The sequence below is a fragment of the Streptopelia decaocto genome, assembly GCF_964273445.1.
Source record: "Streptopelia decaocto genome assembly, chromosome: 15".
Taxonomy (NCBI): Eukaryota; Metazoa; Chordata; class Aves; order Columbiformes; family Columbidae; genus Streptopelia; species Streptopelia decaocto.
Window position 1 is genome coordinate 1,234,403 of NC_138670.1, and position 16,212 is coordinate 1,250,614.

The following is a 16,212-nucleotide window of genomic DNA, read 5'->3' on the forward strand; positions in this document are numbered from 1 at the left end:
GACTGTGAAATAACTAAGTCAGACCAGGTCAGCTGCACACGCTTACGTAAAGTGCTAATGGCATTTCCAGCTCAGCACCGAGATACACTGAGAGATCTGAAAACACCGTGTCAGCCCAACCCTGTCACGCAGCGTCAGCCCCAGGCCCACCGGGAGCTGGAACCATCAGCGCACCCCAAAGAATAAACCGCACCTTGCTCCAATCAGCCCCAGCACAGCCTCAGGATCCACGGCCGGCCAAACGCCGAGATGCCGGCGCCTTCGCAGCCTTCCTCCTGGGACAAGACAAACCCCCCGTTCCCAGGAGCGTCCCCCACTGACATTTTAGCCAGCACTGATACTATCGCCAGCAGTGTCTGTTCCCCGAGCTGGATACCGGGTACCCCATTGGGTGCCAGGTGACCCCAGGGTGCCAGATGCCCAGGGTCTGCAGCCCTTTGGACGCTGTGCTGGCACCGACCCTGCTTACCCTCCATCCAGATACTGGAACCAGCCAAACTCCCTCATTTCCAGCACCACCAGACCTGGACTTGCCCCGCGCCCAAACGGTTTCATGTTTGTGCACTTAAAAGAATCCTGACGTTCCCGAGTGTCAATGTCATGAAAGACACGAATGACATTGCCCAGAGTAACGTCTGACAGATACAACTGGGCCAACCTGAGCAAAACAAAAAGATGCAAAGTTATTAAATATATATATTAACTCATTTCATCTGAAAGATGATAAGCTTACATACTTCTTTCAAAGGTAGTTATGTGATCCTCATCAGCACCAGAGCACTTCAAAATGTTTAATAAACACATGCATACAACGTCCATATGATACAGGAAAACACGGTTTAGAGCTGAAATACAGGCTTGGGTGAACCTGACCTGAGGCCCCTCAAATTTTAAGTTATCTCGGCCATTCTGCCTTCCTACCGCAGAGAAGAGGAGACGCAGCCCTCAGAGGCCCAGGACAGCTGCACTTTGCCTTCACTGACACAGACTTGGCTGCCAGAAATTGCATTTCCTGGCCTCCGCTGTCTCGACTGCATCCTTCTCTTCCACAAAATATGATTTCAAAATATGCACGCAGAATTAAAGTCTAATGAGATAACAGTAAGTTGTTTAAAATGATTAAGAAAAAAAAGTCCCGAGTGAATTAATCAGCATCCTCAATAAGGAGTTTATCTCAAACTTAAAAGCTTGGGGGAAAAAACAATAAAACCTATCAGAAGGCATTTCTGCATGACTCTGGAACTACACGAAACACCCAAATTAACGAAACCACCGACTTATCAGTGGACGAGCTAAAACTTGATTAGCACCTGGATACACTCTGGCCACAGCTCCTACAGCACTACAAGCAACACTCCAGAAAGCTGCTTATCAATCTGAAGCAAAAAAAATGTTAAAAAAAAATACTCAAGGATTAGAGATACCTCCCACTGCACATCATTTGGCCTCTCTGGCTACAGCAGCCACCAGGATTATCCTCATTTCCAAAGCTCATGAGCATTTTGACTTAAGCAGCCGTACAGCAGGAGATGGGTGTGCATACAGCAACACCAGCCACGCTTCATAGACGGAATTATTGAGCATCATGGACAAATTAGAGCTTTCGCTGCCTCAAACATGGGAGCGTTAAGATGAGCTAAACATCCATCTGAACTGCGAGTTTAAAAGCGTATATAAAAATATAATTGGAATATCATCAGGTGTTTACAGCTACGTACCAAAGTCACTTGTACAAACAGATTGTCAGCTCTAGTATAAAAGTAACACGTGAAAAATAACAGCAGTAGAGACCTGAATTCCCCGCAGCCCCATGGACGGCAGCCGATGGTCCGTCAGTGCAGCCGCTGATCACAGCCAGCGTCAGCAGCTTCGGAGCGAACGGCTGGAACCCCAGCAAGGAACAGGGCCAGAAAACTCTGCCCTGACCAAAAATCCCTCCCAAATATCAGGCAGCAATACACAAGCGTGAGAAACAGAGCGGCAGAGCAGTCCATCCCCGGGCAGCGCGGAGGGCGCGGAGCAGGGCTGCGCCTCCCCCAGCGGTGCAGCTCCCGTCGCAGGGAGATGCTCAACGGCAGAATCACCCAGCACAACACGTGGGCTTTGTGAGCGTCCCGAGGTCAGTCAGTCGTGCAGAGGTGTTCACAAGAGGTCACATCAATCTAAAGCGAAGTGCTGTGCAAAAATATCGTTTTTCTTCCCAAACAAGCCTCGTATTTGCTCAAACTCCAGGGGCACATCAGCAGCCTTTTTCTTTACTTCTTTATCAAAAAGCTACAAAGAAAAAAACAGGGTATTGGCAAAACTCAGTACAAGCTCTTCACCCTGGCAATTCCGCTGCTCACTCTGACCTCTTCAAAGATCCAGCAGGAAATGTGTTAAGCAGCAGCCCTGTTACCCTGCTGCCTCACGCTCCATGATTTAACGGATATCCTCCCGTTCTCCCTGGGTAACGAAGGTCAGGCTGCGTTCCCCCCAGCAGCGAGGCTGACGGGCTGCGGGGCCCGGGAGCGCGGCTCCGTCCCCCCAGCTCACACGGCTCCGTCCCCCCAGCTCACGCGGCTCCGTCCCCCCAGCTCACGCGGCTCCGTCCCCCCAGCTCACGCGGCTCCGTCCCCCCAGCTCACGCGGCTCCGTCCCCCCAGCTCACGCGGCTCCGTCCCCCCAGCTCACGCGGCTCCGTCCCCCCAGCTCACGCGGCTCCGTCCCCCCAGCTCACGCGGCTCCGAGCACACGCCAGCCCACCTCGTGCGCCGAGAGCTCCAGCAGCCCCGAGACGTCGTCCTCCAGCTCCGCCAGCGGGCGGCTCAGCACCGCGGCCGCCTGGGCCACCTCGGGGTGATAATGGTTTTGTAAAGTCTGCAAAGGCAAGACAAACAGGAGACGGTCCAGCGAGTACAGCCCCTCACGCAAAACCTTGTAGTATTTAAACGTCAAGGGATAACCCTGGCATTACGGTTTTAGAGCCATCAGAAGTAATTTAAGCGATTTCGGCCTTCATACACCATCCTACAAACGATCCAGGTGAAAGGTGAACGCTACAATCTTCTCCAGCATTTTTCAACCCATTTCTACAAGATGACCTAGCTGTACCCAATTAATTTCCATCAGTGCTCAGCAAGTTCCTCTCTCCACTCAAAAGCAAATAAAAAGCCTCAAGCATTTTCAGCCATTTAGCCCGTTTCAGCTGTTAACTGCAACTATTCAGCTGCACGGTCAGTTGTGTGCTCACAAGTCACCTACTAATTAGCACGTGCGATTTCTCCAGAGCGTGGAATCCTTTGCCTCTCACGCTGGGATAGAAAAGGATGCAGAATAAAAGATGGGCCAGAAACTCATCTCATGTGCAAGACATACGCCAGGAGCTGCTCCCAGGTGGGACTGCCCATGGCCAACGCGTGTGGAGGGCGCGGGAGGCTGCGAGAAGCCCATACCCGGTGCAGATGTTCCTTGTTTGCCGACGTACCTGAATCTCCCAGAGACAGCTCTCCAAAGCCCGGCTTTCAGATGGCTCCTCCTCCTCCATAACGTACGGATCTTCTGACATATCTAAAGAAATACGAGATACAGAGCTAACCTGCGTGACGTACACAACCAAAGGGAGCCCCGAGCAGCGCTGCAGCCAGACTTGCTCTTTTCCAAAATGTGTAGGGTTCAGGAAACGCTGGAGATGGAGTAAAAACTCAGGAGGCTGCTGAGGCCCCAGTGGGATCACCAACACAAAACCGCTACAGGCTGAAATCAAAGAGGTCTCTGGTCTCTGCAACCATGTTTTTCTCATTCTTGAGATGAACAGGGCAAGCTGAGCGCCTGGCTCGGCTCCTGCGGTCTGTCAACGTTTGTGAGCAGCCTGGCTCTGCGTGCGAGGCGCCGAGCAGAGGCCGGGGAGCAGCTGTGCCCAGCGCAGAGGAGCAACACAGGCAGGTCCTCCCGCTCAGAGAACCCGCAGGAGCAGCCGGTGGCCTTGGCACAGCCCGGGGGCTGAGGGGTCCTTCTAAACCTCAGAACTGGGTTGGGATCTCCCCTGCTCTCCCCCGTGAATCCTGCTCGTTACGTTGTCTAAAGGCACCACACAGACCCCCCTGCCCAGCTCTCCTCTCACCCTGCGGCCCGTCGGGTCTGTGCACCAGCACTCTGCACGCCGGGTGCCGCCGGAACAGGTTGCAGATGAAGGGGAGGACCATGAGCAGAGCCTCGGGAGGAGCCGTCAGCGCCAGCCGGGACAGCCGCTTCAGGAACGCGGCCACCAGGTAGGCGGGCAGGTGGCTGTCGGGAGCAGAAATCAGCGTGAGAGCCCCGGCACGGGAGCCTGCAGCTCCAGCACCCCAACCACGGCACGTCAGCCATCACAGAGCCACACAATGTCAGGGATGGGAAGGGCCCTGGAAAGCTCATCCAGTGCAATCCCCCCCTGGAGCAGGAACACCCAGCTGAGGTTACACAGGAAGGTGTCCAGGCGGTTGGAATGTCTGCACAGAAGGAGACTCCACAACCCCCCTGGGCAGCCTGGGCCAGGCTCTGCCACCCTCACCGGGAACAAGTTTCTTCTCATATTTAAGTGGAACCTCTTGTGTTCCAGTTTGAACCCATTGCCCCTTGTCCTATCACTGGCTGTCACCGAGAAGAGCCTGGCTCCATCCTCCTGACACTCACCCTTTATGTATTTATAACCATTAATGGGGTCCCCCCTCAGTGTCCTCTTGTCCAGCTCCAGAGCCCCAGCTCCCTCAGCCTTTCCTCACACGGGAGATGCTCCACTCCCTCCAGCATCTTGGTGGCTGCGCTGGACTCTCTCCAGCAGTTCCCTGTCCTGCTGGAACTGAGGGGCCACAGCTGGACACAAGATTCCAGGTGTGGTCTCCCCAGGGCAGAGCAGAGGGGCAGGAGAACCTCTCTGACCTACTGACCACCCCCTTCTAACCCCCCCTGGATGCGGGGACACCCAGGATCAGCGGGGCTCTTTGGGTTTTTGGGGGCTACAGAGTAAAGAGAAGCTGCAAGAATCCTGGTTTCAAGCAGCAATACGGGCTCTAGTGCGCTCCTGGGAACAAATAGGGCGCGTTTCCATTGAATACAGGAATAATGTCGAATCAGCCCGCGGTTGGGTCCAGCGCACGGCGCCGCTCCAGGCTCCGCCGCGGCCAAGCGCAGCTCTCGGACGTGCCTGTTCTCAGCCTTCATTCAGTCATTTTATCAACTTCTGAGTGCTTGGCCAGGCAACCTTAATTATATTCTTCAAATGTCATTTTGAGGGTTTAATTAATACACAGGCCACGGTGTTAAGTATACGCAATGCTTCCAGGACTAAAGTAAGCGGCGCAGCTGTTAACGGGAACATAAAGCTGCTGTAATGTAAATGTGCGGGGTAGCTGTTCTTTTTATGGTAAAAATGCAAATTTCTACCAGCAATCAGCACATTTAAGCACTTTCCTCTGCTCAGATGGGCCGGATGAGAGATGACGATTTCCAGCTGCATCTGCAGGCTCAGCAGAGCCGCCCATGGGACAACACGGACCAGACCCGCCACTCGCCCCACGGCACACCCGGAACACAAGGGCTTCATGTACGTGCCTAGTGCTGAGCTGTAAGGAGTTACTTTTGGTTTGGTTTATAACATATGATGGCAACTATAGGACCAGCTGCTTATCTAGTTTCCTCCTGGCGTACAGGGAATTGCCAGCATCAACAGTGTCAAACGCTTCATCTTGCCATGTTACACGTCTGCAAAAGGTCATCTATTTATCAACAGCTTTATGATCTATAAAAAGCCTGCAAATGTTACTTTTCCATATTCATAGACAGAAAATCATCACTTTCAGTCAAAGGTGAACGCATATCAAAATACATCCATAACCATTTGCAGATCAAACTCGGATAACCAAGTGCATTTTTACTTTCTGAAATTGATGGCTGTGTGGCAAATCTTCAAAAAAAACCACATGAAAAATTACACAACACTAGAGGAACAGTCTTGGATTCCGTTTTCTATGCAAAAATGAATCTAACCCAGTAGTCACACTGAATACATTATATCCAGACACGCGGGGGACTGTTCCAGAAGAGTCTCTGGCCAACAGAAAAGCAGGAGGAAAATACGCGAACATACATAATAAAGAGGCTACTTACGACGATGACAAAAACAGATCGAGCAAGTGGAAAAAGCGGGCTCGGTACTTCACGTGATACACAGAGGGGTCTAAAAGACTGTACAGCTTTTTGTAGAAGTCAGGATATTCCCTGTTAAAAAAGGAGAAGGAGAACATGCGGTGCAGCTCGGTGCTGCGCGACGGGACCGCGCTGCGTCTGGAGCCCCCGCGCCCCGCAGAGCCTGCGGAGCCTGCTCGCCACAACAAACACGCCGTAAGGCGGATTTATGGCTCCTGCGGTGCTCAGCCATCTCCAGGACACGGAGCTGTGCCCATCGACTGCAAACGGTACGGGATCCAGCGACAGGAACACCAGAGAATACAGCTTCGCTGTGCAACCAGATCAATAGGGATCGATTTCCAAGTGCTGAGCAACCAGAGCCTGCACAAGAGGATATTTGGGCTCAGCTGAAGAAAGGTCAGGCTATCAAAAGAGCTGAGTCTCCAGGCAGCTGAGCCTCTTGTGCAGAGTCTGGTTTCTCATGGAGAAACTGTAAAACCTGATGGTGTGGAGAATTTATTTCAGTTCCTAAATACACAAGTGCAAAACCCCATGTTCCTTTAAACAAGATGCTCTTTTCACTTACAGATTATGCTGATGAATCAGAATAAATAACCCGTTCAAGGCCAGAAGACTGATTGCTCCACCTGTAAGAAAGCAGGCAGGCATCAACACAATAAGGAAATAAATATCAGCTTCAACTTGTTTCTATGATAAAACCTTCCCACAAGGAACACAAACCAAAGAGCACCTGAAATCTGAGCCAGCACGATGGCTGTAAGGTAACACAATTCACCCAAAACCAGCCAGGGGCTCATAAGTCACTTACAAAGATTAAACGGCAGTTTAGAAGAACAGGCTCTGAAGGACTGAGAGACACAAACACGCTGCTCTAATCCCCCAGGAAAACCGCCCGGGGAGGCGAAGGTCTCCATAGGAATAGAAGGTCTCCATTTCCATAGGAATCTGCACACCCTGAGTCTGGATGCAGCCCAGGTATCAGCATTGCTGGCTATACTTAAAATAAATCACTCCGGTATTCTACTCTTCCTCACGAAGGCCGAACAGCCGTCCCCACTCACCGATGCCATAGGCCACGGTCAGGAAGTCCATCATGAGGGTGGGCTCGTTCATGTAAGGCAGGATGGAGTCGTGCAGAATGACGAGAACTTTCTTGTAAAGGCCGGTGGGCAGCTGTGGAGGACAAAACAACACAGAGAAACAGGAGAACTGGGAGAGCAGCAGCAACCAGGGCTCACAAAGGCAACACACAAGCGAAGGACAACGCAGAACGGCTGGTGGCAACAGTTCCCAACTGTTCCAAATTAAGTTATTTCAAAGAAGCGGGTGCTGAAAACTCAAAGTGTCATCGCAGCCCAGAGGGTAACGCTGCAGAGGGGGAAGTCAGCCGAAAACCAGCTCGGGAACCACCAGCTCATGAGCAGAGGCTGTTCCACTGTGATCGCTCCTCATGGGCAGAATGGGTTGGGTGGGAAACAAAGGCTGAGAGGAGAAGAACAGCCCGTGTCTGAGGTCGAGCTTCTGGCAGGAGAACGATCCCACAGGAGCGAACGCTCGCGGGGTCCCACCAACACTCACCTTGTGCTTCAAAAAGCTGAGCCACATCTTCTCAAACGCCTGCTTGTGCGCCTTCAAACAATTGCAGACAGCGAGTTAAACACCGTGCTGTAGATAACGCTCTGCTTCAAGTAGATGACATTTCAACCCCCAAGCATCAAATGAACAGTTACCTGCAGCTTCGACACTTTCAGCTCCTCCCAGTTATCTAAGAAGAAAGGGAAAAATGGATGTTTAAAAAATATTAATGACCCTTTATTCTTAGTCCTTTGATATCCTAAAAATTTAGGCTGAAGTCCCTGTCTTATGAAAGGCCATGACAGACCCCGCTGTACCCCGAGGAATGTGCATTGTGTAGGACCGTTCAGAGTCACTGTGGTCACAGCAGACATTTTCATCAGCAACCAGCGAGAAAGCCTTTAGCCAATACAAATCTCCAATGCCATTTTCCTTGCCGTAGGCGGCTCATCACGTAGAGCTCACTAACCTTGCTTCACCAGGAACTTGACCATGTCGGACTCTTTGTTCGGCATGTTAATGGGTGAAATGAGGGAAAACACGTTCTGCTGGTAAAACGGTAACGGCCTCTGAGAAAAAAAGCGTATAATCAAACATGAAGCAAGTTCCACAGCAGATAGTAAGATGCTGGACTTCAATATTGCCCTATTTCCCAAGCAGTTAATACATTTAGGAAAGACAAAGGAAAGGAAAAATACTGGCAGCTGAAGCACAACCTGGTGTATCCTCTATTGCTGCCTGTCCTGGAGCATTACTCGTTTGCCTGACACAAAACCCGTCTCCAAACTAATTCTGGTTTGGCAGGACTGGCGGAACCAACTGAAGAAAACAGAGTCTTCTGCACCAGAGAGAACAGCATTAAACTTTCTGTGTGTGGTACCCAAGCTGCAGATATCTGAGTAAAACAGAAGCCAGAGCCCAAACCAGAAAGATTTGCAAGAACAGGAGTTTGTCTTGATTTACTTCCAGTTTCAGCTTGAAGATGGTCTTAGCGTAATTCATGTACATTGTGAGCAAGAAAAAAACAACAACGCCTTTAAGTGGGCAAAGTCTTTCCTCTTGCTTCTAAAGTCTTTCCATACACCACTAGTTCCTCCCTGCTTTATGCACAAGATCCACACTTCAGAGCAGTTTATGCAGACCCACCTCAACAGCCACAATTCAATACCTCTTTTGTCTTCTGCATGACCTGCCCGATGCTCTCGGTGACCGCCTTTATCACAAAGTACCGGATGTCGTCATACTCCATGTATTCTTGAAAGCGAGAGATGAGGAGCGAGGCGTCCTCGTCCACGGGAAGCAAACCATCAACCACCACCTACACGGGGTTCGCCGGGTGGAGCAGCAGGTCAGTCTCTCAGCGCTGAGGCAGACGGGGGCGACGGCTGCAACCCCCTCCGCGCTTCTCAACGGCGGAAGCGTTCTGCTTGACCCACAGCAACACCCACCAGCCACCTGACAGGCGCTCCTGACCTCAGAGATGGGCCCTTTCTATCAAAAAGTGTCATTCAGAAGTGACACGGTGGCTGAGCCAGGGGCAGCACCTGTCCTCTCATCCCACAATCCTTGCGAGTGAGGCTGGGGACTCCAAAAAAACACCCCATGACCTTACAACCTGTGAGGAACGCAGCTCGACCCTGTCCGAGGCAGCTGCTCCCGCACTGCAGGTGCCACCAGAAGCTGGAGGTGTCTCTAGACCAGCCACCTCCATCCCAACACCTGCTGGCTTGGAACTGCAGCCCGGGGGAAGGTGGGCACAGGGGGCACCACGGGGAGAACTGCTGGGCTTTGCCGCTTACCTTCAGGAGCTCACGAGGAAAAGTTAAACTCCCCTTCCACTCTGCTTTGATCAACGGATATTTTGCCTCCAACTCAACAAACTTCATCAGGGTGCAGAGTGCCAGTTCCTTTAAAAAACCACACAACAGAAAACACCCACCTCAACAAGGACACCAGGGGTCAGACTCAACGGAGGCAACTCCTAAAGGTGGAAGAGTTAACTGGGGCGTTCTCTGCTGGGCAAGCGGTGTGGGCGGGTGAGCAGAGGCGAGCCGGAGCGCAGCGATGCCCCACAGCACTGCCCGCCCTCCCGCACCGAAACGCTGGAGCAATGGATCCCTGTGCATCGCCAGGGACCCCGCCGGGTGCCGTGTCCCACAGCACCGCCCGCCCTCCCGCACCGAAACGCTGGAGCAGTGGATGCACAGGGACCCCGCGGGGCTGGCGTCACCGCAGCAGGCTCAGCACCCACCTTGACCGGGAAGGCGTCGTGGGCCAGCAGCTCCGCCAGGCTCTCCACGCACTCGTTGTAGCGGTGCCGCATCCAGATCCTGTACTTGTCCTCGGCGCTGTAGGTCTCTGCGGGGGACGCGCAGACCGTCCTGAGCCCCGCGCAGCGGGACGCGCCCCCGCCCCGGGCGCTGCCCCGACACCCCGCGGGAGCCGCCCCGTCCCGACTCACCGGCCAGAGAGGCGTCCTGGGCGGGCAGGTCCCCCACGAACAGCTCCCTGCGCTCCAGCAGCGCTCCGAAGAGCCGGCTGCACGTCCTGCCGGCGCTCAGCACCTCCGCCTGCTCCTGGCCCTGCGAACAGCGTGGCGCTCAGCAAACCGGGCCCCCCGGCCCCCGCTCCCCGGGCCGGCCGCGAGCCCTCCGCCCCCGCCCGCCGCCCCGGCCCGGCCCGCACCGCCAGCGGCTCCAGGATGTCGAAGACGCGGTTGGCGTTGGCGCGGTTGGCCAGCACGGCCTCCAGCGCGGCGGCCAGCGCGGGGCCCGCCATGCTGCGAGCGAGCAGGAAGGGGCGGGAGCAGGAGGAGCCGGCGGCCGCTCCGCCCGCGGGCGGGACCGCGGTTCGAGTCCCGCTCCCTCCGCTGCACCCACCCCGAACCGCAGCTTTTGGGAACCATGGGACAGTTTGGGTTGAAGGGACCTCCCCAGCTCCCCCAGTGCCACCCCTGCCATGAGCAGGGGCATCTTCACCAGCTCAGGTCGCTCAGAGCCCGTCCAGCCTGGCCCGGGATGTCTGCAGGGATGGGTACCTGGGCCAGGCTCTCACCACCCACGGGGACAATTTCTTCATCACGTCTAAAAGAATTTTAAAAAGAGGGGATGGCAAAGCTGCCCGCGCCCCTCCTTTCCGTGAAGCAGTGACCCCCGCGCGCTACAGAAGGGCAGGCAGGCGGTGTTATAAAAATGTACACTTTATTACACCTTCAGGTAGGATACATCACTATTCTTACAATCCTACTGGATCAAGTACAAATGCTTATGTTCATCAGTTATTTACAGGCTGACTTCCTAACACACTCCTGGGAGAAAGACACATCAGAAGGAAAAAAAATGAAAAATAAGGAAAAAAAGAAGTTATTTTTATCTCATTAACTGACCTAAACAAGAAACAATTGCCTCTTTAGACACCAAATCAGACCAGCACAACGATGCAGCCCACAGCTCCCCCACTCTTCCAAGTGTTTCCCCCCCACCCCAATTTCATGCACATAATAAGAGCTAAACACTTAAAAGTAAGCCTGGGGCTAACTAAGCAATATTTTTGGATGAGCAACACTATACTGTACACAGGGTCAGTCATCTGTTACCACTGCATTTGCTTTGCATTTTAAACTATTCCGTTGCCAATGCTTCAGCTTTGTGGCTACTAATGAAGTTCAGGTAACGGCACAAGCCAGCGGCTCGGCAGGGTCGGGCAATACGACTGCACGAACAGCTTAAAAAAACCAACAATGCCCCTGTATTTGCAGACCGGAGGGTCCAAGAAAAAGAGGATGCAGGAGAAAAGAGGTATAAGCTAAAATAAAAACTAAGAAAAACCAAATGAGGAACGCGGGCAGCCCCGGCGCTGGCAGCTGTGACCTCCCTGCCCGCTGCACCTGCCCTGGGGAAATCAGGAGCTGGCTGGTCTCTTGTTTAAGCCATTTGGACTGCAGGTGCCGACAGGTGTTACACACAGAGGTGAGAACAAAAGGTTCGCTTTCCTTGCCCCTAAACAGGCTGCCCCCCTAAAAGAGTAAAAAGATCACAGAACGGGAAAATAACTTTAAAACCATCTCGGAAAAGGAATGTTACAACTTTGTCTGAATTTTCCACATCATGCGGTTCCATGGCCAAAGTAAAACAAATGCATTCGAGCCACCAAGAGCTTTTTGACTCCTCACTCAGTGCTGTTTGCAAACAGTCTGGGTTCATTTGACACCAGAAAAGGAAAGAACCCCCTCACAGTCCCAGGCAGCTTCTTGCTTTTTTTTTCATAACAATAAGGCAAACTGATTTGGAGGAAGAGGCCACGCTCTATTCGCATCCAAAATATCCACCTGAAGATACATTCATCATTAGCTTTAGTAAAAGAATAGTATAAAAGTTAGATCTTATTCTTTACACAGTTGAAGAATTAAGTCTTAGATTTAATTTCCCTACTCCCCCTTCCCTCGGCCCCCACCCCCCGAGCCGAAAGCTGAGTAGAAAGAACTGAACATTTAAACATGTTGCAAGAGCAGAATGAAACTGGGAGATCAAATTCTATCAGCTGGAGAGTTTCCTTGACAGAAGTCCCATGAGAAACAGCTGTGGATCATTTGTTTAGCTGAATCCACCAAACTTTTTACCAAAAAAATGGGCTACACTGTAATACACATCTACTATCAACACAGTATTTACTCAGTTCATGCCTAAAATATCCATTATCTTAAATTGAAAGATGAGAATGAGCGCACAGGTTGGGTGATTCAGTAAACTGTACACAAAACTACTAACAAACATTTTAAAAGACTTACAAAAATGGAGAATGAAACTTTTTTTTTCCTTTTTAATTACATATACTTACAGGTTTTCACATTTATTGGCTAAACTTTGCAGGGAGCACTTCAAAGGTGAGTTGGATCTTCCAGAGGTACCGACCTCAATGGGCTGTTCTACCGCTGGAAACACTTTGCTGTGTCAGCCCCACTCGCACCTCTGAACGGCTTCACCGGGACATCGAGCGTACGGCCCAACTACAGCACAGAACTGCATATTCCCACGGGCACTTTATGCAACGCTAACACAGATGGATTTTACTGACATTTATGGCATATCGCCATTTTACTTCGTGAAGCTGGGCAGAATTTAACTGTAAGCAATGTTTGCTTTATGTGGTTCGAACGAGCACAGAGAACACTGGCAGAATGCGTCTTGTACAGATTTTGAGTGCTAAACAGTTGCTAATATGCTGAAAGTTATGCAAGTGCTTCCATGTTTAAATGTTCACCAGCAAGAAACCTTCTGCTAAAAAAAATATAGAGGTGGTTTGTCTTCATTTGGATGTTTGGAGTAGCTTCTCACTTGGCTGAGCAAGCAAGAAATGCTGTGTTTCCCCGTTATTGCATTGAAATCATCAGTTCAACTTGGTTTAGTAGGAGCCTTTAATCTGACCGTGGGCGTCCTCATTTGGACTTTCGCTTGCTGATTCTGGGCTTCGGACGCTGCTGGTGGCTGGGCTGGATTCTGCACCCCCGGAGCCTGGATCTGGGGAGACGCTGTTGTCACCACCTGCTGCTGGATCAGCTTCTGCTGCACGACCTGCGCGGTGGCGGTGGTTGCAGGAATCACCTGCACCTGCTGCTGCCCTGCTGTCGTCTGGGAAAGCGTCACCGTTTGGGGCTGAGCTTGGACCTACACACCAAGATAACAAGGCAATTACAAAATCATAGTTTGGCATTAAACTGAGCATCCACTACATTTCTGCTCTACAGCGAGCATCTTACTCGGTATCAGAGCAGATACACAGCAGCTGACTCAGTATTCACACAATTCATTTTTATAGAAGATAACTTGCTATATACTTCAAAAATACTGCCTGTGCCACACATATGGTGAAAAATAGACACATTCCAAATAAATGAGCTTTCAATAGGATTGTGTTTCTAGTGCTGTATTTGACAAGCACAAAACCTACCTGTTGGGAAACTGAAACCATCTGTTGAATGTTGGCAACTGCAGCCTGTTGCTGGACCACTTGGGGAAGTTTTGCGACCTGTAGTAACATGAAATAAAGAAAGATTTGGTCAAAACAAGGAATTGCTAACAGCAGCAACACACTGTACGTATCAACACTGCTACCAAGTGAAGACCTTCCCCAAGTCCTGTTCATGGTAAGCTGCAGCTTGGCATTCTCAGTCATACTGAACTTCCATTAAAAAACTTTTTAGATCAGTGTATTGGAGAACTCAGCTGGGAGGGGAAGAGGAAAGGTCGTATTTTCAGTTTTAATTGCAACAGACTCGCTTCCTCCTAACTATATATAAAATTGAAGAAAGCACAGAAGCTCTAATGGGTGATATTATCCTCGATATACCCCAGTTCCCCCCCTGGACGACACTGATCCCCAGGCAGACGCCTGCGGCTGCTCTGCCCACAGCGGCCGGACTGGGACAGAGTCAGACAACACGACCAGCTCTGGCTGAACGGCCCTCAGGAAATACAGCACAGAATTCCTTGTGCAATAAAAACGAGGGACAATGTATTTCTTTTAAAGAGGAAAAGTGAATTTATGGCTTATTTCCTCTGACCTGCTACAAGACTATGCATTCAGCACCAATTAATTTTATGACAAAGTCACTTTAAACAAATGTGTGACTAGAATTAATACGAGTGGTGCTAAAATGCTACGTCACCTGTCATCTTTACAATCCTCCAGTCACCGCAGAGTTTAAAGGTGTAAACCTGTGTTACCTGTACCTGAATCTGGGCCTGCACTTGCTGAGTTCCACCTGGTTTCTGGCTTTGGGAAATTGGAGTTGTTAAGAACTGTGTTTTAATGGCAGGCTGTGTAGTATAAGTTACTTTTTGTTGCTGCGAAGTCTGCTGTTGGGTCTGGACCGTAACCTGTTGAGCATTTATCTGCACGAGGGAAAAAAGTGCATCAATTACTACAAAACATGTATTTTAAAGAACAGGCATGTAGCTAACGAGACTAATTACATTTCATTATTGAAACAAAATACTCCAAGGATTAATAATAGCAAAATGAGCACTAAGCAAAAGCTTTCATGCATTTGTACAAATATTATGAAGCATTTAAAGTATTTACTGAAAAGGTTCACGCACACGTACACTTCCAAAAAACCGCATTGGTGGCTGATTGACAGCGAAGCCCAGGAGAACACGACATTTCAGGAGAAAAGTATATTTTACACAAATTATATTGTAAACAGTGAAAATCTCGGGGAACTTTCCACATTTGGTTATACTAGAAGTGACTAAAGACTATCTTTATTACCTAAAGAAGAAAACCTAGTTTGAGGCATGAGAAATCACACCAAACAACAGTCTTACTTAAAAAACACCAAGCACCTGACAAGGCACATGAGAAACCGTTCTCTTGAGGTATACTTAAGATCCACCCCTAGAAACACCGGCTGACTCTGTAGGACTGTCCTCGTCACTCAGAACCGAAGCTTTTCAACCACGGAAGCATCGCACAACCCAGAGGGAGAGCAGCAGCCAGTACCTTTTGCTGCACGGCGGCCTGGCCCTGCGCGACCTGCGGCTGGATCGCCTTCTGCTGCTGCGCTGCCTGGTGGTGCTTGAGCTTCAGAAGCTGCTGGACGTGCAGCGGCTGCGCAACGACCGTCTGGCCTCCTTAAAATCACAAACGTAATTAGAACTGTAAGAGTCTTCACTTTGCTGTTTTGTCCCAGTAATCACAGCTTGCAAACACAAATTGTGCTTTTTATAGGCTTGCACATCTGCATAGCCTTGAGCACTAATAACCAACTGATTTTAACGGGAATAAGACATATTATTTTGACAGTGTTATCTAAGAGCATGAGTAAGCTAACTCCATTCCTAACAATAATCTTACTACAGGAAATGTTCTGTCCACAGTAGAGGAGACAGTTATGAAATACAAGTTTTTCTATTTCCATTCTGCATTTAAAAAAAAATGAGATTATTATATCTTTCTTTTTAAAACTATATCTGCTCACCTACTCTCATGCACAGATTTTTTTAAAAACTCAGCCATATCTGGCCAAAGAATCACACCACCCTCCAGATTACACGGAATGAGCACAATTATCTTCCCCCATTTTTGAACCAAACTGGAATTCAGCCTCTATCACTTTAGTCTCTAAAAAGCCTAAGTGTCCCACAGAAGACATTATTCGAAACATCCTGCCTTAAAAAAAGTGGGATTTCAAATTTTGTGATGCTTTAGCAAGTCTGTTGCCATACCTGCTGCTTTCTGGGGCTGCCCAATAGCAACACTAATGCCTGCAACAGTGACGGGGAGCGTGGTGACTCCTGCAGACGAGACCACAGCAGCTGGAACAGACACCACCGGAGGCTTCGCCAGAGCAACCTGGGCTGTCTGCGGAGTCTGGGCCTGGATCTGTCCTTGTGCTTGGAGCTGGGAAGCAGGAACACGAGTCTAAGCAATAAGGAATGGAGATTATTGTACTGGCGCAAAAAAAGTTTG

The 16,212-nt window shown here is 50.4% G+C and overlaps 2 protein-coding genes across 12 annotated transcripts in view; both read right to left on the reverse strand.

Moving 5' to 3' along the window:
- Window positions 1-773: 773 nt before the first annotated feature.
- Window positions 774-10,540, reverse strand: NOC4L (nucleolar complex associated 4 homolog). Its single transcript, XM_082066581.1, has 16 exons — window positions 10,429-10,540; window positions 10,205-10,325; window positions 9,995-10,101; window positions 9,543-9,650; window positions 8,912-9,061; window positions 8,213-8,312; window positions 7,899-7,933; window positions 7,747-7,797; window positions 7,230-7,341; window positions 6,734-6,794; window positions 6,127-6,237; window positions 4,103-4,266; window positions 3,467-3,549; window positions 2,746-2,859; window positions 1,908-2,274; window positions 774-1,791 (listed from the first exon to the last, which is right to left on the reverse strand). The coding sequence occupies exons 1-15, from the start codon at window positions 10,519-10,521 to the stop codon at window positions 2,158-2,160; spliced, it is 1,527 nt and encodes a 508-aa protein (XP_081922707.1). The 5' UTR covers window positions 10,522-10,540; the 3' UTR covers window positions 774-1,791; window positions 1,908-2,157.
- Window positions 10,541-10,924: 384 nt separating this feature from the next.
- The window catches only part of EP400 (E1A binding protein p400), a 44,373-nt gene continuing 39,085 nt past the window's right edge, over window positions 10,925-16,212 (reverse strand). For 9 of the 11 annotated variants that reach the window (XM_082066512.1, XM_082066515.1, XM_082066514.1 and 6 more), the window contains 5 exons: window positions 15,969-16,164; window positions 15,244-15,374; window positions 14,466-14,633; window positions 13,690-13,767; window positions 10,925-13,406 (listed from right to left, as the gene is read on the reverse strand). In XM_082066512.1, coding sequence (XP_081922638.1) covers window positions 13,134-13,406; window positions 13,690-13,767; window positions 14,466-14,633; window positions 15,244-15,374; window positions 15,969-16,164 — 846 coding nt within the window. In that variant the 3' untranslated portion in view covers window positions 10,925-13,133. The remainder of the gene's footprint in view (window positions 13,407-13,689; window positions 13,768-14,465; window positions 14,634-15,243; window positions 15,375-15,968; window positions 16,165-16,212) is intronic. The other 2 variants (XM_082066510.1, XM_082066508.1) reach the window with 2 other exon arrangements.